Source organism: Vanacampus margaritifer, chromosome 14 (assembly GCF_051991255.1).
Source record: "Vanacampus margaritifer isolate UIUO_Vmar chromosome 14, RoL_Vmar_1.0, whole genome shotgun sequence".
Taxonomy (NCBI): domain Eukaryota; kingdom Metazoa; phylum Chordata; class Actinopteri; order Syngnathiformes; family Syngnathidae; genus Vanacampus; species Vanacampus margaritifer.
In genome coordinates this window covers 11,596,095-11,621,956 of record NC_135445.1, presented here as the reverse complement: position 1 = coordinate 11,621,956, position 25,862 = coordinate 11,596,095, and the positions used below count along the sequence as shown (strand labels likewise).

The window sequence follows — 25,862 nt, the reverse complement described above, 5'->3', positions numbered from 1 at the left end:
CGGATGAATGGATGTTTATAAAGCCAGAATGTTTGACACTTGCACTTGTATTGTTATTTTATTATTAATTGCATTGTGGCTTTATAGTAGTGAGGTGTATCTAATGTTATGTCTAGTGACTGTTCATCTCATTTAGACACAAAAACACACACATTCAAATCTGCTCTTCAAAGTTTATTTAAATTCATAGTTTCTTACTGTACAACTAATCTAACTTGACTCAAAGAGGACAAATATTGATGTTTACACAAACAGAAATGTAAAGTCATACGCCCTCGCCAAATATGAAATATATAACAATGCATTCATTCATTCAAATAATTTGAATGATCGATGAAGTGATAAGACATCCCCATATGTAGACGTCGTATCTTTCCCAGCGGGTGGTCACCAGTTACAAGACATCTCCGAGGCGGCGTCGCTGTTCCTTCGCGTGCGTATGGGCGACCAACATATCTCGGACTGCGCGTCGTCGGCCTGGTGAGCACGTCCCCAACGGTAGCCATGTTTGGAGGCCTGCCTCCCCGACCACGCCCGAGGCTTCGGGTTCATCTGACAAAAAAAACACGCCATAAGTGGTAGGACACTTCATTGTTGCATCCTGATTGTTACCTCCGCCAAGCACACATTGTATGCCAGCCATACAAGTTAGTCGGTTCACCAGCTAGTCTGTTCCTTTCGAGTTAGACGCTTAATCAGTAATTTGGTTCGTGAAACAGTCATTGAATAAGTTAGTTTGTTAGTTGTAGTATTTACTTAGAGACCCAGGTGATTCATTAGAAAATCAGCCAGTAAGACTGTTATTCTGATAGTCAGATGGTTACATATTAAGTCGTTTGGTTAGTCGGTCTGTTGTAATGTCATTCAGTCTGTTAGTTCACTAGCTCACCAATGTTTTATTAGTTAAATTAGTGGGTTAGTCAGTCAGTTGGTTTCTTAGACAGTCAGTCAATTAGTTAGTTGTTTCATAGTTTATAGTTTCTTAAAAAATAGTTAGTTAGTTAGTGACCAGTCTGTTCATTATCTCATCAGTTAATTAGTGAAGTTACTATGCTAGTTATTTAGTTGGTTGTTAGACAGTCAGTCATTTAGTTATTTAGTCAGTTTGTTCGTGAGATAGACATTGTTAGGTTGTGTGATAGCTGGTTAGTTAGTTATGAAGTCAGCCAGCCAACTGGTCATTTAGTCAGTCAGTCTATCAGTTGATTAGTCTTTTTTTTGTTTGGTTAGTCTGACATTTGTATCATTGGAAAGTCAGTTAGTCAATAAGTTAGTTAGCTGGACAGACGGTTACTTATTAGTTCAGTCAGCTAGCTGGTTGGTTGGTTGGTCAGTTACTTTGTTATTTAGTTGTAGCTAGGTGGTTCGACTATGTACTGTTCCCCAAACCTTTGAGCCAAGGCACATGTTTTACATTAGACAAATCTTAAAGATGGTTAGTTAGTATAAGCCAGTCATACAGTTGGTTGGTTAGTTGGTAAGTAAGTTTTGAGGGGCCACTGTGGTTAGTGTTTTCCCAGATTTACTAACCACTAATTTTGTTGTATAAAAGGGTTCTACTGACCCTGTGAACAATGTCAGCAAACAGTTTCACGAATGGACGTATGAGCAAACAGTGTGAAGGTATCTGCATTTGGCAAGTTTGCAGGTGTTCATGTCAAGCCCTGGTCAGTAAGCAGGTTTATCATCCAGTCAGTCAAAATAGATGAACAGCATACAGTATATAGGAAGCGGTAGTTTCAGGATGCATGTGATTGTGAGTGCACTTCAAACCGTCATATCAAGGTTTGTCATAATCCTACCTGAACAAAAACCGACGTGTTCATATGAAGACTCTCCACACGCTCTGACAAGTGATTCAACCAATCCACATGATCACTCAGTGACTGAGAAAGATCACCGTCCCCCTGCACACAAAACAATATCACATGTACAATAGAATATTGACACAGAGTACCAGTTCTGTAGGGTCCGCCATCGCTCACTGCAGACAAGTTGTCCTTGAGTTCAATGGCGGCCAGGCGGATGTGCTCCAGTTTGTCAATCTGCTCTTTGAGGCGGTCGTCCAGCTCCTGCATCATCATCAGGCCTTCGTTGGATCTCAAGGCCACCTTAGCCATGCTGCCTTGGATTTGAACAAAGTGATTCTTAAAGCATCATTTGTGTCCCACTAGTGGTACAAGAATAAATTACTAAATTACTTTTTCAAACTGTCCCTAATTCAGTGCAGTACACATCAATTGTATTTAACTTTTTATATATATATATATATATTTTTTACGTATGTGCAACACATTTTGATGAATTAAATGCAGTGCACTTCGCTTTAATCTACAGTACACCATAGGTGCTCAAACAAAGTGCTTCAAGAAATACAGTTGACCACCACATTCTTGCAGTTCAGCAGCTGCAGATTTGCAGATCTGTGACCCCCAGGGATATTGTAAAAGTTTGTGGAGGTTTCTGATTTTGTTTTTCATCCTACTACTACTTCCTTTTTAATAGTCTGTATTTAAGCACAATGTTAATTTTCTAACTGTGCATCATGTGGCTTACAATATACTTTTTAGGAGCAAAGCCTACACTTGGACTGCCTGCAACGCTAACTTATTTAAATGTTGGACATTATTGTTGTCATGGTAATTGATGTAAAAGTGTGAGAACCACTGTTAGGGTACATCACCTTTATTAGCACCGCAATGGGTAAATTTGCAATTATATGAGGATTTGTGCTTTTATAACTGCATGACGGGCCAACATGGCCAACGCGTCTTAGGTTGAACGCCATTTGTAAGTACGTGTGTGCTGTGCTAGCAAATTATCTTATTTTACTGTAAAAAGTGGTGCTAAACTGCACTGGATCACATTGACCTCACCTGTTCCTAATATTTTGTCCTTCACATAAGCATTCGAAGCTAACTGGTCCAGTGAAGAAAGATGATTTTGTCCTTCACTGCCACAAAGATGTTACAAAACTTATTTGTTGTAAACGTATTTTTTTTGTCTGGTGACTAAACCTAGCGTTTCATTACCACTTACTCCGATTAAGTTTGCAATGTATTCGCATTGCATTCGACGTTCGTATGAGCTGTTAGCCGTAAAAAAAGCACACACGGCTCGGTCCGGTTGTTAATATGAATATACGCAAATTCCAGGGACAATTTAAGAGTAAAACGCGGATAAAACGTAAAGGGTTCGCTTAAAAGTGATGCAATCGATAATGCACTGCAATGCTAGCTTAAAAACTGTTCAAGTTAAAACGAAACAAAAAAAAACTAAAACATGAACACTTACCCTGTTTAATCGGAATTATAATAAATGCACTCACGACGTCTCCTTACAGTCACGGAGGAAAGGTGGGTCTTCGTCCAGACAAGTTTTTTTTACGGCAAAAAATGTGAAGAATTTGACACTTATGACGTCACATACCAAAACTCTTGGTGCGTTTTCGGGTGTGACAGAAACAAGCAAAAATGCCATTTATATTAAAGTTAATTACTAACACAAACAACACTAAACATACTTTTTTGAGAAAAGGTGCATACAGTCCTATTTGCTTTGTAATTTTTGTTTTCCAATTTGAGGTTTCACACCACAGGGTTTATTTAGCATGCCACTAATGAACTCATAAATAGAATAGAATCAACAACAGTAGTTTTAAGAAACCACAACTGCTTTATTTCTTTTTCATTCGATAAGCTCTTTTTTTTTCTTAAACAAGGGCGCATAATAAACAAATATCTGAAAATGTATCGTTGGGTAGGATAAATAGAATACTGGGATCAGCTGTGTAGAAAGCACTGGTCCTGTTGACAAAAAAAAACTTTAAGAAAAAACAAATATGCATCTTTAAAAGGAAAAAGGAAAAAAAAAAACTTTTTTTGGGGTTCGAATGAGCAAGCACGGAAAACTTTATGCAGGGAATAAAAAGCAGAAACATTACCCAAAATTGGACAGTCGCAATGTAACAGTTTGTTCTGCGACTAAAGCAAGGGTGGGTAACTTTTTTTTAAACTCATATTTTTTGTTTTAAGGTTGTTTTTTCTCCTCTCATTTTTCTTTAACAAAGGACTTTATTTTTAGAATTGCACAAATGGCTGGCTGCAGGTTCCCCACCCTTGCTTTTTAATCTGTGGTATGTCAAATGAAATGTGGGTTTTATGCTCTCTCCTCACTGTGTACACAAACGCAGATTTATATATTTATATCACTGTCCAACATAAACTAGCTTGTAGTGTCATGGAGGGTTACAGTACAGTTAAAGCAGACTCATTGAATTAACCATATATGACTACACATGGCTACTAAAAACAAAAATAATTTCACTTTTTTCCTCCAAAACGAAAAAGACCTTCGTAATTCGCTGTGTTCATTAGAAAAATCAAGCAATGCTCCCCTTTTGTAAAGGATGTGATGGAAAAAACTCATAATTGGACCCTGATTGCTGCATTTATTGCTTGTGCCACATAGATAAGAAGCTGGCTGAGCTGAATGGGGTAACTGAAAAAGTCTTGAAAAACAAGAGGGAACCTTTTTGTCTATCTTCCGCCAATTTAAATCCTCCAAGGCCCAACACAGAATATTTTTATTCCTCCGAGGACCATTCAAGTCCTACTGAGGGCCTTCGATGGATTTAAAATGATATTCTGAGGAACTGCAATTTGGTGCTTTCGGGGGTGGGAGCCTTTTTATTGTTTATTATTTATTTTAGAAATTATTATTGTTTTAGTATTAAATGCCATTCCTGGTTTTCCCACCCCTGCTTTAAATTAAGTGTCACCTGTAACACTCGCAAACAATTGGATTTGTGACAAGTTTACCGTGGAAGCAACATGAACTTGGGGAAAAGGGGGAACAAAACAATCTCACCATTTTGTACAGCAGACAAGTGTGTAAAAGCAAACTTTTTTCTTTTTTTTTTCTTTTTTTAAGAAATAACGTCTAGAAATCTACACAAATGTAGCCACAAGTTTGCGGCAATTTGACGTCGACATGCAGTGTTTTGCTTTTTTTTGTTCCTGTAATTATATATATATAAAAAAAAAATCAGATGACAAGAGCTTGAAACTTATCAACAAAGGGAAAACAAGTGCCCCAACTGTATTTGAATTGGTTTTAAAAATGTCCATTAACAGGCTGTTGATACAGTTTGGCAAAAAACGGTGCGCACAAATGAACCATCAAGCAGCCATTTACAGGGAAAGAAAAAAAGTAATAAATTAAAGAGGACCGTGTGGAGATCTGCTTTTAAAAGGCTGTGTCTATGTATATATTTATATATACAGTATATATATCTCTCTCTAGAAGTCTTACATTGTGGTGTAACGTCGTAAGTGTCCGGGTCAACAGAAGGAATTGTTGATGGTGTTTGTTGGAAGGCTCAGACATTGTGCAAGGAGCTTGTGTGTTTGTAGGCTGGGTGGTGATGACCATTTATTATCTTTTTTTTTTTTTTGTGTGGTCTTTTTTTAAATCTATTTTTGTTTTAGGTCCACTCTTGACGACTACGCCTTGCCCTCCTCCGCTTTCAGCGCCTGCGGTTTGATGGCGCCCGTGCGCGCCAGCTTGGTGTGCCCGGCGGAGGCGAGGGGCTCCTGGAGCTTGCTGGTCATCCCCCCCGTTGGCGCCTGGCTCTCGCCCACGGCGATGCGCACCCCGCGCGCGCTTTTACACTGCGCCGAGAAGAAGGCAGAGTGAGGAACGGAGCTGCTATGCGGCGTCGCTGTTCAGTTGCGTTCATTTCATTGCAAATAGGTCAAACAAAGCAGATATTCTGTAGTACAACACAGTTCTACCTAAAAATTAACGGATTATATGGTTATAAATTCAAAACCACTACATACTACAAACATGTTTGAATCAATAAATGATCAATATTACCATCAACAGCAACTTTGAGACAGTACCTAACAAGCACACACAATCAATACATATAAAGATAAAAAAGAAGATGAAATGAAATTACCTATATTTACAGTGGGTGGCTCACCTTCATGCCATCCTCGGGCCCCTTAATGGGGGGCTCGGGGGCCGAGGGAGGGGTGGAGTGGGAGAGGTCTCGGCCGGGATTGGGGTAAAGGGGAGAGCGGATGATGACGGGTTTGTTGACCTGCATGACTGGTCTCTGGATGGGGCTGGGGAAGGGGCCGCTGGTGGGGGGACGCATGTGCATCACCAAGCCGCCCTGAGCAGGTGAGACGTGGTGGTTGGTGACAGGGTCAGGGGTCGAAAAGGAATGGAAACGTTAAGAGTTAATCGTCTATCTTGATGTCAAAATAGCTACAACCACACACAACAGTAATTCTAGTACATTTCCACTCGGGAATTCAAAGTTGTACCTGTTGTGTATAATGATGGGTGGGCAATGGTCCAACCGGGCCAGAAGGCTTTCCACTTGGACTAGCAGATCCAGGCCTGGTGAGGGGCGGGAGGGAACGCATTTAAAAATAAATAATTCATCATCATTATTTTTATTGACACGGTTCATTTGCACTCACCTGTAGGAGCCTCCAGGCATCCCCGGCGAATGATTGGGCTTTTCTGAAAACTGGAAACCTTTCATTTCCATCTGGGAGCCCTGAGGATTGACCGAATAATAAGGACAAAACATCACATGAGGGAATGGGAGATTTAATCCATTGGAATGCAGCAGAACCTCCAAAAGCAAACGCCCTCAAACTTCAGTTTTAACTGGAAAAATCTGCCTAAAAAGTCAAACTAATTTTGGACTTCTAATACTCATCATATCGTGTGACGCCAGCTTACTGAGAATCTAAAGCAGCCACCTACAAACCTTTTTTTTTTTGACCAACAGACTGGTTGCACTGAAATATTTTGACAGACAGGTAAAATATATAGCAAAAATAAATAAATAGGCCAAATCTACCATCTTAAATCAATTTATTATACATATATATTATATTATTTAGCTCGTTCCCCTTTTCAAACAAACTCTCAAAACTCAGTTTCTACATCATTTCCTCTTTGGAGGTTCAATGATAGTTTTGTGTGAGCGTGTGTTTTAGTGAGTGACGCACCTCTCTGCTACCGGGCATGTGGTGGGGTTGGGAGCCAGGTGGCATCATGCGGCGTGCCCCTCCCACTGACAGATTCTGGCCTTGCTGCAGCTGGATGGACTGAGGGAGGATGAGGTGTTGCTGGGCGGAGCCGTAGCGCACCTGAGATCCAGGCAAGGGCATGGTCACCTGGTGAAAAGAAGAAAACAACATTTAAATGGATGTTGACTAAATTGTTGATAAACTTCTGTCATTAACTCGTTCACTGCCATTGACGACTATAGACGTCAAAAATTAATTTGAAGTATTTTTATTAGTTTAAATTTTTTTTCCACTTTTGCTAAGAGTATGAAAACCTAGGAAAACAATCATTGTAAATTTAGAACAGATATAAAATTTGTGATTAATCTTTAGTTAACTAGTGAAGTCATGTGATTAATTACAATTTTAAAAAATTAATACGCCCGAAGCCCCTAATTAAAAAATGTTTTGATTAAAAATAAGGGGCGTGGGACGATACATTTTTTTAATCGTAATTAATCGCATGACTATTAATGACAGATTTTATATCTGTTATAAATGTTTTTCATAAAAAATTAAATGAATTGAAAAAAAAAGTTAAACTAAGAAATAGTTAACATAAATTTTTGACGTCTATAGTCGTCAATGGCAGTGAATGAGTAATAATTATTATTATTTTTTTTTAAAAACAGACCTGGATGAGCTGCGAGTCCATCAACTGTGACGATCCCATGCTGGGCCCCTGGTTCAGCTGGCTGTCATAGACTAGCTGCTGGCTGCCGGTCATGGCCTGATAGTGCGAGCCTGACGAGGACTTGACGATGTCTGATGGCTGCATGCCCGGGAACGGCGAGTAGGGGCCCTTCAGTGGGGCTCCGCCTGACATCACCATGGGGCTTGGCTGCGACAGGTTGGGGTGCATGTAAACCTGCGACCTACACAAAGCAAGGCGGCATAATGAGCGGCATGTCGCATACAGACACTCGAAGTGACTAGATCAGGTAGCACACAAAACCTGAAGGGGGGAATAGAGTTGAACATCTCCTGGGACTGAGACACAGGCAGACCTCCTCGCAGACCCAACTGCGCCTGCGCTTGCAGCGATGTGTGCAACGAGATGGGAATCTGTTGGGCTGCCGCCTGAGGGATGCACACGTCAAGCATTAGGGCCATTTCAGACACGACACAAACACACACGTCAGTTATAATGTGTGTACATACTTGTTGGTATGTTTGTTGCTGAGTCATGGTGGGTGGAACCAAGCGTGGCTGGCTTGGAAAGACGTGACCATCCAAATACAATGGGGGAATATGACTACCTAAAGAAAGTGAAATGAAGGTTAGCATTTTTCAAGAGACTTGCCAGCTTTTAACTGTGAGAATTTGCACTCTAGCTTAGGGATGGACCACCACTCCAAAATGAATGTAGAGGAAACACTGACGCTATTTAACTCATTCACTGCCATTGACGTCAAAAATTTATTTGAACCATTTCTATTAGTTTCCCACTTTTGTTAACAAGAGTATGAAAACCTAGAATTTTTTTTTTATTTATTGTACAGATGTAAAATTTATGATTAATCGTGAGTTAACTATTGAAGTAATGTGATTCATTACAATAAAAAATTAGGAGCATCGGGCAATTAAAATCGTAATAATTGCATGACTGTGAGTTAACTCCAGATTAATCACAAATTTTATATCTGTTCTAAATGTACATTATTTTTTTTTATAGGTTTTCATACTCGTCAACAAAAGTGGAAAAAAATGTTAAACTAATAGAAATAGTTCAAAATAATTTTTGACTTCTATAACCTTCAATGGCAGTGAATGAGTTAAGTTTTCATTACCTTTTTAAGACCTGATGATGAGATGACTCTGGGAGCTACATGAACGTTTTGTTAGAATTTTAGAACAAAGATGTCCGTTGTCTAAATTAGATTTAATAATAAATAAAAACCTTCAACGTTTTGCTATTTGAAAAAGTTGTTCAATTAACATATGTTGAAATACATCTTAACAAAGAGTTGGAGCTTGTGTTTGTAAAATTCTGACAATTATTTTACCCTTTACTGAAAATGGCTATCAACTCCAAATATTGGTTATCAGCCTCGTTCACTACTAATAATCGATCTCAGCCCTAAAACAAAACAAAAAACTTTAGTCGTACCTTGCAAAGACATGGAAGGTGCTACGGAGGCCACAGGCATAGGAGGCATAGAGACCCCTCCAAAAGAGCTGTAGCTGATGCCGCTGGACGAGCCCACGCTGCACGGAGGCGGCACTCCCGAGGCCCCTCCACTGGGAGAACCCTGCTCAGGAAGGGACTGGGAATTCTCCCATGCTTTACGTGCCGACTCCATCTGAAAAACAGAAAAGCATAGCCACTGATAAGAATGGGGCTGCAGAAGGCTGCAACGTGGCCAAATTGGCGTCAACACCTCTAAAACAAAAATCGAACACGATTTTCCAGGGAGGACAGTGAAGATGCGACGTAGCTGGGTCTACCAGCATGAAAATGACCCAAATCATGCTGCCAGTGCAACAAGGTGTGACTCAAGACCCAGCATTTTTATAAAATCATTGAGCAGCCTTGGCAGTTTTCGGATCTCAAAACTCAATAGAAAACCGAACTTTCAAACTGAGCAAACTGACCTGAGCAGTTAGTTTGGCCTGTAATGAGTATGTATAGCTTTTGAATTGTCGTACCTTAAGGGTGAGGTCAGTACTCGGAAAGGACAGCGGGTTGAGGTTGATGCCGGGCTGCAGGTGATTGGAGCGCAACATGGGGATAGTCTGAAAGAAGAGGATGTTGCCAATTAGCTAGAAGGTCACTGGCGAGGCATTTTATTATAAACAATTAGTTCACCACTCACATTGACGGTGAGGGGATCTTGAAGTTTGTTGACAGGGTTTGACACAGGCACTGGGGTGGAACCTGGCGGCAGGCTAAAGTCAGAGTCCTTGGGGCTGACCCCAAACTCGATGGGGGGCACAGGGAGCACATTGTCCACGTGGAGGTCCACGCCGTTGACCGGGGTTATGGGGCCACCTTCCAAGCGATCCACCGCCTCAGAGCCCTTGCGGTGCTTCAGGGAGCGCTCGTTTCCGATGGGCCCCGGCTTGTGCTGCTCTTTGCTCTGCTCTGGACCTGCGTCTGAGTCCTTGGACAAAAAAAGGAGGTTTAGTATTTCTCTGCGTAATTATTAAGGGTTGAATACACTTTGTGGTACCTCAGAGTTGGGCTCGCTGCCCGTGTAAGACATCTGTTTAGTCCACGAGTCTCCCCCTGAGGACTGCACTGAAAGAGCTGGGAAATAAACAGCCATGTAAGATTATGTCAATGTAGTAATTCCAAGCATTATTCCAGAGTGGTGCAGCCTGCATCAAACTAATTTACCAGAGCTGTTGGTCTCCCAGATTTCCGTTCCCAAATTGCTAGAGGAAAGAGTCTCTTCTGGCTGTTCGATGCTCATGCCTCCCTGCTTCTTGGCAAAGCGCGGTGGTATCTTGGATGCAACTGACCTGTTCTTCACCGGAACCTAATGCCGGAAGTAAGCAGGAAAGGATTAGAAATATTTTAGTATCATCACTGTCCTGTGAAAAACACTTCTCAATTTTTGTCTTATTATTATTATTTTAAACATTTTTATGTGTATGGGATGAATGGGAATGCAGACATTCCCCAAACTTTTTTTTTTTAACGGACTAAAGTGTTTTTCACAGGACAGTGACGGTATGCTTTTCACGAAAATAAGTTTTGAACTTACGGCAACTCCTTGATCCTTCCTCCGTCTATCGTCATCTTGTGGACGTCTTTGTTTTTTGGACAACGCATCTTGGTAAGTGTCTGGATTCGAAACGGGTCCCCCGGCATCATCATCAACTAAAAAATAGGAACATATTAACGCTCACTTCATTTCAATACGGGAGGCATTGTAATTTCATCCATTAGAGGGTTTAAGACTCACTTGGGTAGGCGGCGAGCTCGTACTGGGAAAGTGGCTCCACTATGTCTGGTTTAATGGGTCCTGGCTTGTCAAAGTTCTTTCCTGAGGACTCACTTAGCTCCCGCTCTTCTGACTGATCAATACTGTAGACGGGGCCCGACTCATCTGGGCTCCTGCTAGGGAAAAAGTAGGGGGGAAAGGTGGAAAAAAAAAAGACCACAAACTAGTGTAAGATCAGGGAAGAAAATGTTTGAGGGTGCCAAGAATTGGTTGACATCTCACCTCTTACAAGAGGTCCCTCCATTCTGCCAGGTGTCATTCCTGTTTGAGGGAGCAGATTGTGGGTTATCGGGTGCACGTGACATCTTACTGGTCTCCAACACTGAGGGCTCTCCTTTCCTGTTTTGGCGTTCAATCAGCGGCCTCTGGCTCGAGAAGCTTCGCTTGGAAAGCTCCCTCTTCTCAATGGAGCCCGCTTCACCATGGCACGAATCAGGGTGGCCCTGCGTAGGGCCGCCGCCGCCGCTCCCACCGCGTTTCTCCCTCCAGTCGCCGAAGTCACTGTTGTCCGATCCCGTGTCCCATTCTTCTGTCTGAGCGTGCTGGCCGCTGCGTCCTCCAGGGTAGGGGCTGCTGGGCCAGTTGTCTTCTCCACTGCCTTTAGGGCGACCAGGCCAGGGATTTGTGAATTCCCCATTTACGTATTCGTCGCCGGTCCACTGATTGGAACCAGGCTCGCGCTCTTGCTGCAGGCGACGGAAACGCGGAGGCTTGTCTTGACGCGGGGGCCGCCTCCTCCTTAGTGCCTGCCTGTCAGGGTTGTCAGGGTCAAAGTAGTACTCCCCCTCCCGGTCCTCTGAGCCGTTTTCTAGGAAAGAGCTGGTGAATTTTGGGGGATACTTGAGAGACTCTCGCTCAGCGGGGGGTTTACGGGAGAAAGCCGTGTCAGTTCCGTGACTATAACCGTTTTCTTGCATGGAACCACCACTGCTACCAAATTGAGGACCACGCCCCCTCCACGTGGACATCTCTCTGGAGCCTCCATAGCCTCTAGCATAGTTTCCAGTGTTCAGTCTGGGAGGAAGCATGCGACCTCCAAATCCTCTGCTCGCCTTGGCCTTTTCTCTGGAATCAGCAGCAGCCTGGTCTTCCGTGTACACCTTGTTGGATCGCCAAGACTCGCGATCAGCTTTGCGAGTCTCGCCAGACTCTGAGTAGCCTTCTCCGTTTTCAGAGCCCTTCTGTCGCCGTCTCTTAGGCAGCTCCTCATACTCAGAGGTTTCACTCAGGGTCTCGCTGACGTTGCGTCTTCGTGGCTTGCCTCTCTGGAACTCCTCCACCTTCAGCTCTCTTGGTTGGGCTCGGCCTCTCCCTGTACGCTGAGCCTGACCGGCGCCATTGTTGTATGAGCCTCTGATGTTGTCTCCGCCTCGGACACCGCGGCCTCCACCTCGAGAATTGAAATCCCTAAAACCTCGACTGCGGCCTCTTCCGGATCCCCTGACTGCACCAAAGGCCTGTTCTTCATCGATGAAGATCCAGTTGTTGCGACGTGGTGCCTGAGGCTCCGTGTTTTCCAGAACATCTCTCGGCGGCTGGAATTTGTTGGTGTCCCAGACGCTCTCCCTAGGGGAATCATCATTATGGTTGATTACTGGAGGCCGCTCTACTTTAGCAGGAGCCGGGGACTGACGCTGCCTTTCTTCAGGCTGTTTCTCCACCACAGGTGACGCAGAACGCCTAATGCTGACAGACTGGTTATCCTTCTTTAAGTCATAGACATTGGTCAGGACTTCTTTCTCCAGACGATAGGGGACAGCCTTCTCTTCGAGTTCAGGTTTGGGCTTCTCGTTCTCCTTGTCTTCGACTTTTAGAGCCTTGAGAACTGGCTTCTTGATTGGCCCAGTTCTACGTGTCAAAGTACGACCAGTGGTCTCTGATGGCTGGTTGACTCCGGTACTGGAATCGGACCACTGACTCTGAGCACTGATTCCCCCGTCTCGTTTAGAACCATCAAAGTTCTCATCGTGAGAATCATTATCCTTCAGATGGCAATCTCTGGAGTCTTGTTTTAGATAGTCATTATCGGCATGATGCTGGGTGTGAATATGAGCACTCGTCAGCAGCCCCTGGTCGTGGTGGTCTCGTTCTGAGGCTCGACTCTGGAAGGCGTTATGTTGGAGGTTATCTTGAGGGTGGGTCACGCCCTCGCTGGCCCTCTCCACATAAGTGTCCTGCTGGGAGGAGGTCATATCACTTCTGCCGAAAGAAGATACAGAACATCATTGCAGTATATTGACAACAGTATAGTACTGTGTTAATTGATACATAATAAAAAAAATACTTGTGATATATCTATAGAACTCAAAAATGCATGGAAACTGACCTGTCATCAAGCTGACCGTGGTCCTGGTTTTCTTGCTGCCTCTGGTAAGGTGGAGTGAAGCTGCGCATGGGGTAGCCATCTTGGCTCCAGACGGGATATGGCTCTGTGGAAGGTGTCCTTCGCTCCTGGTGCAGGTTGGGATGACCTTCGTCAGAACTAGGACTGTTCAAGCGGTCTTGGTGCATCAGGGGTTTAATCATTCCTACAGGAAAAAAAAAACCTAATTTGAGAACCACACAGATAAAACATGGCATGGGATCATTGAGGAGTGAGAGTCAGGACTTACCAGAAGAGTGGACAGGACCGGGATAGTAGTCAACAGGAGATCTTCCTTGGCTGACGCGGGGGTCCATGAAAGGTGGCATCATCATCCAGCGAGGATCAAAGCCGAGGACATGCGGGGGATAGAAGCCCCGTTGAGTGTGACTCGAGCCAGATGAGGCTTGATGGCCCGACTGCTGCCAGTGCTGCATCTTGTAGACCTGCTCCTGCAGAGTGGACACGACAAATGAAGTGGTCTATATGTAAAAAAGTAAATCAATAATTACATTTTCATGCAAGATTTGCTGGTGCACATTTTTTAAAAGGTATTTCATTAAGTCACGACTACTATCCATATTTCCTCAAATAAAGGCCATCCCTAATTGGTGCTGTTCCCCGATTAGTTGGCAAGTGAGTAAGGCTGATTTCTGTTGCGTAACCAAAACAGCAGCACCAAAACTTATGAATATTCTCGCATTTCCACAGCAGGAACATTACAGAAGAATTAGAACTTTTGGAGGATCAGTGATTGCTTGGACCGTTGGTCTTAGTTGTCCAGTAGATACTGTATGTTCAGAAACCTTGAGGCATTCCTGGAAGTTGGAATTACAGCTTCATTGATTCATCTAATTGTGGAGCCTTACTGTATGTGTAAACACGTTTCCAATGCAATAAATGTGTTACGGGAATTGAGTTTGTATTTACCTGTTGCTGGTGCTGTTGGGGTTGGGGTTGTTTCTGAAAGCGGGGTGGAACAGGCTTTGAGGCATGGCGTCCGCTGAAATCTCCAGAGGGGGAGGTGGGATCCTGGCCATCATCCTCGCTGCTGCGGTAGGCGGGGAAACTGAGCTCCTCGCGGAAACTAGGGCTGGGGGAATTGGGGGAGGAGCACTCATCTGGAGAAAAATAATCCCATTATTTATTTATTTTATACTTAATATCAACAAGTGACCTGTCTTTAGTTTGCTACCTTTTGCATTGTACTGGCAGTTGTCATGGTGGGCTTTATTATGATCCCTGTGGGGAGACAAGGGGGCTTCTTTGGCCTCTCCCTCTTTTTGGCCCTCCTCCGTCCTTGAGGCTTGCCTTTCAGTTTTGCCAAATTTCTCATCCAGCTTTTTGAGTTTCTCTGCACAGGCCGCCAGCCGTTCCTCACGGGCACGGCGCTCTTCCTCCTCGCGACGCCTGCGGGCCCTCTCCACGGCTTCAGACAGCTCAGGCGAAGCGAACTTTGCCCTTGCTGGGGGCTGAGATTGCCGCTGGTGGTCTTCTGGGTCGACTGCCGGCTCGCTGTGGTTCTTCTGCTGGGATTGAAAGCGGAACAGAGATATTTATGAGCAAAGCCTTCTACTAAACTTTTTCACATGCAGATCGTGGAAAATAGCAGCAGGGCCATACAAGGATGTATTATCTACCATTTACTTCTTGCGCATGCGCTGAAGGTACGTAATAGTCGGTGTCGGTGCATATTTATGTCATTTTTCTACACGACGTGCCAACGTCTAGGCTGACGCCACAGGGGGGGTAAGCGTCGGTCAAATTTGGCAGACGTCGGATTGGTGTATCTGGGCCTTAAAACTACCTCCAAAGGTGAAAAACAATCTTGGTAGATATTGGTGGCTAGCATCATTCTATTTGGTGCCATTTAAAAGAGTGGCACAGAAAAAAAACAATCTGGGGTCAATTTAGGTCTTCTACCATTCCAGTGACACAAAAAAAAGATGGCTTTTACAGGCTGGGTAAAAAGGGAACAAGGGTGTCGTTTGCATAATCTTTCAAAATTAAATAGTCCGCAAGAGACATACGAGTTATGATTAGCAATAAAGGCTTAAACAGTTAAGAACATACAGTAATGAGTTCATCACAGCAAAGTAATCCCAAGAGAGAATGCGGGTGTGAAAAGGCGGCGTGGTGTGTAGTTAACCTGGGTGTCCGCAGACAGATATCTGCTGTCGGTCTTCCTCACAGGCTCCTGGTGGTGGTAAGAATAACTCTCTTCAGGGCCCTCACTCGAGCTGAGTGATGACGGGAAGTTGCGTCGATTCTCTCTTTCCCACTCAGCCCTGGAAAATTCAGAACACAATCAGTCAGTAAGGATAAAAGTGTAATATGGTGGAAACTAGGGGTGTTCCATATGATACCTTCTACGATATTACCGGTGTATTTTTTGGGGTGATAAAAATTTGAAATATCGCAAAATTTACGTGATGACGCAATGCGTAACATCATACGTCTTCGTGTCTATTTGGGTGTACATGCGTCGCTCGCTGCTGCATAAAACAAGTGTCGGAGCGTGTGAAGCTGTGAGCTGCAGCCAGTTCTGTTTGCTACATTCGTCGTGTGGCGGCTGTTTGGTTACAAGAGGTCAGATATGATGCAAAAAATAAAATCGTTTGCAAATTGTGCAGGACAACTGTTGTCGTTAACGTTAAGAGGATGCGCAGGTTTAAAAACACACGCGAAGGACATGTGAAACAGCTCGTGTTGTTTGGCGTGAACAAAAGTTCATTACTGGAGCACTCTTGTTTAGACGCACTCCTTGTGAAAAATAAACAAACAGACGGTGGTTGGATAATACTGAAGCGGTCGCGTATTGTTTGGCCAAGATAAATAATCCGCGGTGGTTATGACCGGTAACTCGCCTCATAGTTGACGTGACTTTCTGATGCTAACCGGCCGCTAAGCTTACGTGCTCTCGACGAGACGGCGGGCGCGTTGCTGTTGCGTAGCGGCGTAAACATGCACATTTGCGTTATTCATACCCGCTAGTAATGTCTACAAGAAATCACGGCATTTTCTCGCTCCTCTTGTTGACCAATCAAGAGACATTCATGGCCAAATAACACTCACAGGAGGGATGCCGGTTACGGCAAAATAACCACTGCCTAAACAATCGCAGGGGAAAACATTTTTCAACAATACACTTGCCTGCGATGTACAGCGCACGACGCCAAAGACTGGCTGCTACCATCTCTTTTTTTTTTCTACAACATGAGGCTCACACAGGAGAAAATAATAGACTTTCTTGACTCATGCAATTTGCCACTGACTTCTGAAAGTTTGTTTTCTTTGTATTTGCTAAGTAAATGTGCTTTATGTGCGTTCAGCAGTTATGTTACAATTAGACCTCACAGGGTAAACACTACCTGGCCTGTTTTTATTATGGTTGCTATATTTGCTCTTTGTTTACATTTCAATTGTGGGAAAAAAGTGGCTTGAATATTGTGCTGCAATAAACAACTCTATTATTCCAAAGCACCAATCACAAATCTATTGTTCAGTAATTATTACTAATATTGTCAAAAATATAGCCACTGCAAATTTCTTTGAAATATCGTGATATAGTTTTTAGGCCATATCACCCACCCCTTAGAGAAAACGCAGGGAGATTTATTGTGAGCTGCAAAATTATACTAGTTACACGAGTGGGGGCAATTGGGTTAACTGAGGGGATACGGAATACAGGGCAGCTTCTCACCACATCTTGTTTTTATTGCCGGCTAAGTGCTCGTCCTCATCATCACTGAACTTGAGCTTCTCACTGTAATCAACTTCTTCATGGAGACCTAAAACAACGAAAAATATTGTGCGTCAGCAAACAAACAAGGAGCTTGTATACTGAGGATAGGAATTATAAAGTGGCTTTTTTTTTAATGGTTTGGCATTTAGTGATGAAAAGACAGACCTGAGAAAATGCATGGTGGATGATCACCACATATCTCCCGGACATGAGATACTTTTTTTTTTTTTAAATACATCTTTATACACATGTAAGATCAAAGCTGCTCTCAACGAACACAGTTTCTCAATTGACACCAACATTAATGACCTCAGAGTTCAGGGAGGACATACTGTAATGTGATTTAAGGGAGATTAAATTTGTAGTATTTACCAGCCCAGCCGTCCTCACAGTCGTTATCGAGGTCATCCAGATCCTTCAGGTCCTCGGGGTTAATGATGGCGGGTCGTTGTGGTCGGCTGCTGGGCCGACGGATGGGCTGGGACGAGAGCCGGGGTGGCGCACGGACAAATCGGTTCTCTCTTCGAATGTCCCCACTGGTGGGTAAAAAAGTCAAATTAGCCTCGGGCCAATAGAGGTGCGAGCTGTCACACAGATGATGTACTTACTTGAGAAGTTCAGGTTTAGCATAAGTCTGCCTAAAAGTTGGTTTGCTTTCGAATCTGATTGGTGCTGCTATGGTAGCAGGGACGTGGTCTGTACCTGAAGTTTCACGCGTCTCTTTGGAGCACATCTGTTGACACCAGTATGATGTGTGTTCAAAACAGAAATCGCCTCCTCTTGTTAAGAAATGTTATTGGTACTTACAAAAGCTGGCAACATGTCATGGTAGACGGCATTGGAGGTGTGGTGGAGCTGATGCTGCAGGGCTGACGGCACCGCCGTTCTGCGCAGTGGCTGAGCGGGACGCAGGGAGGGCTCCTTGGGGTCCCCGCTCGGCGGCTGGGCAACTGCCGCCGCTGCCACGACGGCGCTAGGTGAGGCAGTGCTGGTGGCGGAAGACGGGTGGGACGTGGCGGGAGGGTTGCCCGTCTCTCCCAGGGCGGTAGGCTTGCCCTCGGGGTCCGCTGGCAGGCCGAGGGTCAAGGATGAGGGCTGGAGGTTCCTGCCGCCTCCCTCCCTCCAGCTGGTCACATCTTGACATGGACAGATTGGCAGTTCAGGAACAGCAATGAACAAACTAATTGCATGGGTGCAGATGACCAAAACACATCCCACTTAACATTTTCTCATGCATTCAAAAAGATCGCCAGTTCATTCACTCCCAAACTGATGTTGCAAGGGCGAGACATACTCTGCGGGCGGAGGCTTGGTCCGGGCCCATACGACGGATCGTAGCCGCTTCTTTCCTTGCCAACCCTGTCCTGTTCTCCAGCGGCCTTCAGCGTGGGAAATTCCTCGTGAGAGAAGGGCTGCAGTCGGTTTAAGGCCCTTGAACCTGTGGTGTTGCCACACACAGACAGAAAGCTCAGAATACCAGAATATATTTCCAGTCCAAGTGTGAGTTGACTCACCATCTTGCTCTACTGCCTTTCCATTTAGCTGGGCCCATTGCTTTGGTCCACCTGTGTTTGTGTTCTGTGGAATAGAAAAAAATTAAAAACCTCAGCAGGGATATTTGAGACCGGCCACTTAAACCATTTTTCCACTGCACAAAAGTGGTTATAGAGGGGGTCCTTGGTTAACAACTGAGTTAGGTTCTTATGGCGGCTAAGTAACCGTCATTTTTATGCAAGTCAGAGAAGTGATCATATGATAGAACAAGCAAACGAAAAACATCGAGTACGGCTCTAACAGACCGCGACAGCATATTTTCACGCCATTGCACAAACTAGTTCATCACGCATCGTTTGTAACATAAAGAAAACGAGCCTTCAAAAAGTGTGCTGAATGCTTCAAGTTTAACAAAAACTAATCTAAGCACGGTATTCTGATTAACTCATTCACTCCCAGCCATTTTCACTGAAGCAACCCCCTTCGCTCCCGGCTGTTTTACTGGATTTTGACTGATTTTGCAACGCCCACAGAATAGTGTGTTCTATTGCTATAAAAACATAACCTACCAAAAGAAAGATTAACGTCTCTTCTTTCATCAGGAAAAAAATGTATATTTCTATCAGTTTTCTGTTTTGCAGCAATTAGCATTAGAATATAGCTAAGTTTCATCATTATTCACAAATCTATTTAGAATTCTGAATAATTTAGAGTTTTTTCAACATGGTCCTGGTTCATTTCCTATGCTCTGCTGCCAACTGCTGGCCGTTTGTGTAATAATAATTTCTTCAATCGTTCTTTGCAGTTGAGAGGATGCATCAAAGCCTCCTGTATGCTCTAGCATAAACAAACATAAAAACGTATAAATACGTCTTTGGGGCACTTAAAACAGTGACAATGGAACGCATTTATACGTTTTTGGGAGCAAATGAGTTAATTTTGCATTTGTGGAATATGAATTAAGCAGCAAAATCCCCCTGTATTTACCCATCTCAGTGGGCGGCCATTTTGCCACTTGCTGTTAACCGAAAATTACATCACAGTTGCTCAGGGCTCAGCTAACGACCAATCACCTGTTTTCTGAGTTTGGTCATGTGACATTCACAAGCTGAGCCACGGTTGGTCATTACCTGAGCCCTGAGTAAATGTGATGTCATTTTCAGTCAACAATAAGTCACAAAATGGCTGCACATTCAACATTTTTGTAAATAATATTTTTGGGTTGACTTCCCCTTTCAAAGTTAAATACAAGTGAACTGTATAGAACACTTTGGCAATCTCTGTGCCTGGTTAACAACTACACGCACCTCCTGGTTGGCTACTGGCGGTGGCTTCTGAAGATTGGAGACAGACTTCTGTGAAGCCGGCTGCAGCTGCGACTCCGGCAGCTGAGGTATTGATGCAACAGAACTACAAAGACGAGAAAAGAACAAACCCCATCAGACAACTGTGAGATAAGACATCGGGACGTCATGAACGATCCCCTCTTACCTCTTTTGCTCGGGTTGTTCCGGCTTGTTTGCCCATCCTGTACCGTCTTTCGGGACAATAATCACGTTGGGATCGTTTCCTTTGTTTTCAGATTTCAAGCTCGGTAGGTGAGCGGGCGGGGGCATGCGCCGGGCTGCGGCCACTTTGCCAAGACTCTGCAAGCCATGTCGTGGAACTGATGGCGAGAGCAATGTAATTAAGATACAAGAGGAGGATACTGGCTCAAAGCAACAAAAAAAAAAAGGTTATTTTGAATGTTTTGTCACAATATGTAAAAATAACATTGCCCAACTGGGTTGAGGATTTCTGCATGTCAATCAAAAAGTAGCTCAAAATTTTCTTGTATCAGAAAACAAAACCTTGGATTTACAAATATATCGGTGTCCAACAAAAAGCGAAAAATTCTCACTAAATTTGGTAATGAAAGTTTATTGTTGGAGCCCCAATTTTTAAAAAATATATTATCCTTTAATTATCCTATAAATGTGAGTGTAAATGCAGAAAAGGTGTTTAAAAAAAAGAAAAAAAAGAGTGTGACTTTTTTTCCTGGGGAAAAAAATTAAATGACGAAATTTGGAGATACCTGCTTTTTGTTGGGGGCAACGACAATATGCTTTTTACTTTGCATTTTCATTTATGTTAAAGATGTTTTGGGGAATGCAATGTGAACCAAATGATGCTTAATAAGTGTGAACACAGTATAAAATGTGAGTTGACAATAGCAAAATAAAAAGGTACCTGAGTTTTTCTGAGTTTCTATTGATTTTCCCTTGTACTTGTCAAACAGGCTGAGTGAGGAGTACTTGCTTTTCCCATCCTTGGACTTGGTTATTTGCCCCAAACGATCGGACATTGCGATGTAATGTCATCGAGTATGGAAATTTGTCTTTGCGCCTCTTCTCAGTGCTTGTCTTTTTCTACACAGAAGAACAAGAGTGGAAATATTAAAAAGTTGGAAAACAAATAAAAATATACAGACGCTCCCCTACTTACGAACATTCGAGTTACGAACAACGGTACATACAAACATGTCTGCGCGTACAGTATGTCGAAAAATGGTCGGAAAGAGATGCTGTAAGTTAGATTTTGTATTGCGCGTAGTGCTTCTTTCCGCCGCTAATACCGACGATTGGCGCTGTGAGAGCTCATTGGAGGCTGAGCAACGTGTCGAGGAGGAGGAGGAAGAAACGCCGGTCCCCATGAAGCAGGAAATAACTTTTGAAGCCGATTCCAGCAACGACGAAGAATCTCTCATGATATAAAATCCTCCTCTTCCTCCTCAAGCATCGAGTACATCTTCCAAAAGTAAGTTAAACTTCATTTTATTTATCTTATTACGTACATGTACATACTGTGTGTGTCTCTCGCTCTCTCTCTCTAACATACGTAGTACAGTACAGTACTGTACGTATTCTCTCCATTTTATTAAATGTTTTTTTCAGTACAAACCAATGCAGGTTACTTGTACAAGCCTTAAACATACTTATATAAACCTTCAATATACTTATATAGGCTTTAAACATAAATTATAATACAAAATATAGCACTGAAGCAACTTACGAACAAATTCACCTTACGAACGATCGTCCGGAACGTAACTCGTTCGTAAGGTGGGGAGCGTCTGTATATGCAAATCAGCTGTCGCTTAATATGGCAACCTTGCTTCTAACGCTCTCACCGACTTCAATGATCACGCTCTGCTCATTTGTTAATGTTTTATATTCAAATCACAGTTCTTGTTCATTTTCCTTTCCTTCCTTACTTAGGGCATCACAAAGCTTACTAAACGTCGGATAAAAAGCTAGAGAATACTTCTCTGTTGAAGTTCAGTAAACAGTACACAAGTATATTTAAATGTTACAAACTGTCAAGAGATAACTGATAGAAACGTATAATCATATTTACATGTAAATCTTGATGAATGTATATTGTCCTTTCAAAAAATGTTTTAATTTAAAAAAAAAAATCCGTAAACAAGGTATTTAAATCATCACAATCTTGTGATCAGGTCGGTGATTTAAAAACTAAAAAATGTACTCGCTGATCAGCCCCAAAAATTGTGATCATGTGAACCCAAATGCCAACCCAATAAGGAAAGCAAAACAACTTATGAAGATGCTGGTTGAAACAGGTATGAGAGCGTGTCAATATCTGCAGCGAAACAAGTATCGCGTTTACATGGGCTGAAAGGCCACTTTGCTAGGAAGAAACCATGAGTCCAAAAGAAACAAAAAAAAGCCAAATGAACACATGGACAAAGACCTTAGACAAGATGTTCCAACACTGACACAGGCCGACAATCAATTGCTCGATCCCTACAACACGGCGCCATCATTGAAACGTAAATGTCCATTAGATGGCAGTGATGGGCCTCTCCTGGATGAGATCACTTTAAATCACAAGAAGAAGAAGAGGGGCAGAGAGCAAGAAAACATTCTAAGCGGCTTGAGCTGGATCAAACTGTTGCCAGGCACCACTGATGTCTACAAAGAAGAGGCAGAGTAGGTCCCCAACTGAGCAGTAGTCATTGCTGCTTCATATGTGTTGCAGTACCAATTGTTAGGTTTATATTTTCCGGCTATACTAATTTTCTTTAGTGTGTCAATAGCATTTCATATTATATGTTAGCGCATGTAGCGCATTTTTGGAAGAATGTGAGAAGAAGCCTGGGACAAAACCAAACATTTTTACACTAAACGTCAACTTGGAGTAGGGGTGGGCGTGTTGCAAAAATTGAATATCACGACTTTTTAATTATGAAATCACAATTTCGATTTTATCACGATTTATTTGGTTAATATAAAATAGATATTAAATTATAGTATTGAATACAGCTAGTAAGGCTACACTTATTAGTTTGTGAAAATAAATAATCAAATAATAAATACCCTTTGTAAAGAAAAATATTAGTTATAAAGCAGCAAAACAATAACCAAAGTCAGAGTGTACGGTATTCAAAACAGCAAATGTCTTAAAGAGCACAACTTGGCTGGTATAAAGTCATGTTAAAAAAAAAAAAAGGAGAGAGAGTAGAGAGGAGCATGTACTGTAAACATAAACTTAAAACAAACCGCTGATGCTAGCAAAGTAAAAAGCACATTTTATAAATAAAGTTCAATATTGTAACAAGTTAACCCTTGTGAGTGCGTCGCGGGTTATGTAGTTTCCAACCCAGAATTTAGCTACACACGTTTTGCATGTTGTGTTCTGGCATGGGCGGGTAACTTTTGCAAATTGGCATTAAGGTGTTGGTTTGCCGCTTGGCCTGATCATTTCACAAACGCTACAGGTCGCTTGTAAAAAAACAAAAAAACTGCACATTGTGTATTTTTTGCACCACTATTTCTCTACATTTTGCATAAATGCGAGGAATGGCGCTGTTTGGGGAAAAAAACAACAACTTATACGGCGTGAGTTTGGTGAACGCTTCTGTGACGGTCTGCTGTTTGGAGGCGCAGCTGTTGTCGCTGCTCGTTATTAGCTTGGCTCTCATTGTACTGTGTGGCACGCCGTCGTTTTCAGGTAGTGTTGTCGTAACTTGTCTTCATCCATCATCATGCACACTTTGCGCATGATTTTCGCCTGATCTTTGTATATTAGTTACATTATGGACGATGAATTTTGGAACAAACTCGCTCCTCCGCCGCCATGCCTCACGCTTGTTTGTTTGGGGGTGCGACGAGGCGTGTGCGGTACTTGGCCACACTGATTGGCTGTCAAATAGGGGCAGGGTGCATGTCAGGGGCAGTCAGTGGCAGAAAATGAGCTGACGGTCAAACAGTGCTGAAATGCTTTATATCTTGATCAGACGATTCAACAGAGATGACAGATCGTGAGCCCTGCATTTCTTCTAACGATCTAATATCGTCATATCGCCCACCCCTGACTGGGAGTGACATATAAACATCTTGAAGCAAGCATACTTTACCTTATATTGGGAGAACATTGGTAACAAGAGAGTGACATCGGATGAAAAGGAATATTAAAAGTGTTCTGGTTTGTTTTAATAAATCCCACTGTATTTACAGCATAAGGGGTGGACAAAAGTATAGAAAAAAGATTTACGTCTTGGGTTTTTGCTTATCCCTGCAGTGTTGGCCTGGCCCATATTTCTTGAATGTAATTTTTTTTCATCAATTTCTAAACTCCGTGCATAGCTATGGTTCACTATAATCCACTTATTACAAGGACAAAGACAAAAAAATGCGTATCATTAATCCATAACCATAAGTATTGCTATTCTAGCACAACACCCCGAAACAGGACAAGACAATGTAATGTTCAAGAAACCATCGTCCATTTTGAGTCAATTTAACGCTTTTCCTTCATGAGACCGTTCAAACCACTTTACAGCGACAGATGTGCATTATGACGTCACGCAGACGCTAACGTGATGACAGCTAGCTCCTGTCATATGCTTGACGTTAAGTGTTCATTTTTTACCTCAAAACGGTCAGTGTGGAAAATGACATCGCTTAGCTTGTTGAAATGGAGGCGGCTGTGTTTAAAAACAGATGAATTAGCAGGCCGCAGAACAAGGTTGTTTGTCAAACAGCCAAGCTAGCCAAAAGGAAACGAAGCGTGACGCTAAGCCAGCGCGCACAAAAATGCAATTAAAATGTTTTTTCAAGGTAACTGCGCGATTATATCGCCGTCAAAACAGAGAAAAGTGTTCACTTACGATGCTTTTTGGTGACAAAACAAGCACCGTCCGGCTATGACGCTAACAGCCGATGCTAACCTGGCGGCTAACAGAAAATGGCTATGTAAACATCCAAACACTTGTAAGGTTAGAACGCATATTTGTGCTGTCAAAATAAAAAGACAACCCGATATAAAGCGGTGCAAATAATCCACCAAACGGTGGTTATTTACGGGGATCGTTGTGAGGAAATTATCCAGGGGGGAAATGACTATCCCGTTGGATTTATAGTGCTTCACACACAAGCCTTCAACACAGGCCGGGGACATTCAGTACAGTATTCAGATGACCGCAAAAAGACGACGATATTCCAAGGAAGCTGTCAATTTGGAACCCCAGAACGAGTCATTCCCAAGCGGGGGACATTTCCCGAACGGGGGCGAAAGGCACCGCAGCCAACCTTCAGGACAAGACGATTAAAAATGGCTGCTGCCCAAAAAGAACAAAGCGACAATAAAACTGAAGCGGACGGGAAGACGGGCCAGCGAAACGTTGCTCGGACGCCGCAGCCGACGGTCCATAGCTTACCGTTTCGACGTTAGTGTGTGCCTTGTGTCCAGCGGCAAGAGTTTATTGTCCGCGAAATGTCGACTACTGGAAGGATGGATGGTGATTGTGAAGCCCAATGTTTCGTAGGATTCACTAATAAGGGACGCTGTTGCTGGGATCGTACCCGGCCTGCGAATGAAGACTGAGCCAGTAGAGAGGAAGGGAGGCTGCACAGGCGACGTTCTGTGCGTCTGACGTCACCGGAAACGTCAGGCGGTAATCATTACGAGACTGCCCCGCCCTCCCCCAAATAAATCATATATACTTTATCATTGCTATGATAATAATAATAATAATAATAATAATAATAATGTATTATTATTGGTATTATTATGATAAATTATTTTAAAAAGAAAAAAAAATGTCATTGGTATTATTTTAATGTTTAACATCAATATGAACTTTATTTGCCTTGTCGCTATATTATGATGATAATGATATTCTGTCGTGGATGATGATTGCTATAAACATT

General features: G+C 42.9%; 2 protein-coding genes across 8 annotated transcripts; both read right to left on the bottom strand.

Moving 5' to 3' along the window:
* Positions 1-153: 153 nt before the first annotated feature.
* On the bottom strand, positions 154-3,521 carry LOC144063922 (uncharacterized). 7 transcript variants are annotated; one of them, XM_077585928.1, is made up of 5 exons: positions 3,040-3,276; positions 2,877-2,953; positions 1,986-2,125; positions 1,803-1,907; positions 154-552 (listed from the first exon to the last, which is right to left on the bottom strand). In XM_077585928.1, exons 3-5 carry the CDS (start codon positions 2,118-2,120, stop codon positions 388-390), a joined length of 405 nt encoding a protein of 134 aa, XP_077442054.1. In that variant the 5' UTR covers positions 2,121-2,125; positions 2,877-2,953; positions 3,040-3,276; the 3' UTR covers positions 154-387. The 7 variants fall into 7 exon arrangements, with proteins under 7 accessions (XP_077442054.1, XP_077442053.1, XP_077442055.1 ...); XM_077585927.1 differs by lacking the exons at positions 2,877-2,953; positions 3,040-3,276 and adding an exon at positions 3,295-3,521 and having other exon boundaries at positions 1,986-2,170; XM_077585929.1 differs by lacking the exons at positions 2,877-2,953; positions 3,040-3,276 and adding an exon at positions 3,295-3,520 and having other exon boundaries at positions 1,986-2,121.
* A 1,956-nt stretch (positions 3,522-5,477) lies between these two features.
* Positions 5,478-25,546, bottom strand: prrc2b (proline-rich coiled-coil 2B). The gene is made up of 31 exons (XM_077585921.1): positions 25,370-25,546; positions 20,878-21,056; positions 20,140-20,314; positions 19,956-20,058; positions 18,669-18,732; positions 18,449-18,592; positions 17,962-18,290; positions 17,763-17,887; positions 17,527-17,690; positions 17,113-17,200; positions 15,559-15,697; positions 14,605-14,938; positions 14,340-14,530; positions 13,660-13,861; positions 13,374-13,575; positions 11,270-13,246; positions 11,009-11,163; positions 10,808-10,923; positions 10,438-10,579; positions 10,271-10,347; positions 9,914-10,201; positions 9,747-9,833; positions 9,208-9,400; positions 8,259-8,356; positions 8,053-8,177; positions 7,732-7,972; positions 7,038-7,205; positions 6,498-6,577; positions 6,339-6,414; positions 5,966-6,184; positions 5,478-5,672 (listed from the first exon to the last, which is right to left on the bottom strand). Exons 2-30 carry the CDS (start codon positions 20,990-20,992, stop codon positions 5,972-5,974), a joined length of 6,411 nt encoding a protein of 2,136 aa, XP_077442047.1. The 5' UTR covers positions 20,993-21,056; positions 25,370-25,546; the 3' UTR covers positions 5,478-5,672; positions 5,966-5,971.
* Positions 25,547-25,862: the final 316 nt, after the last annotated feature.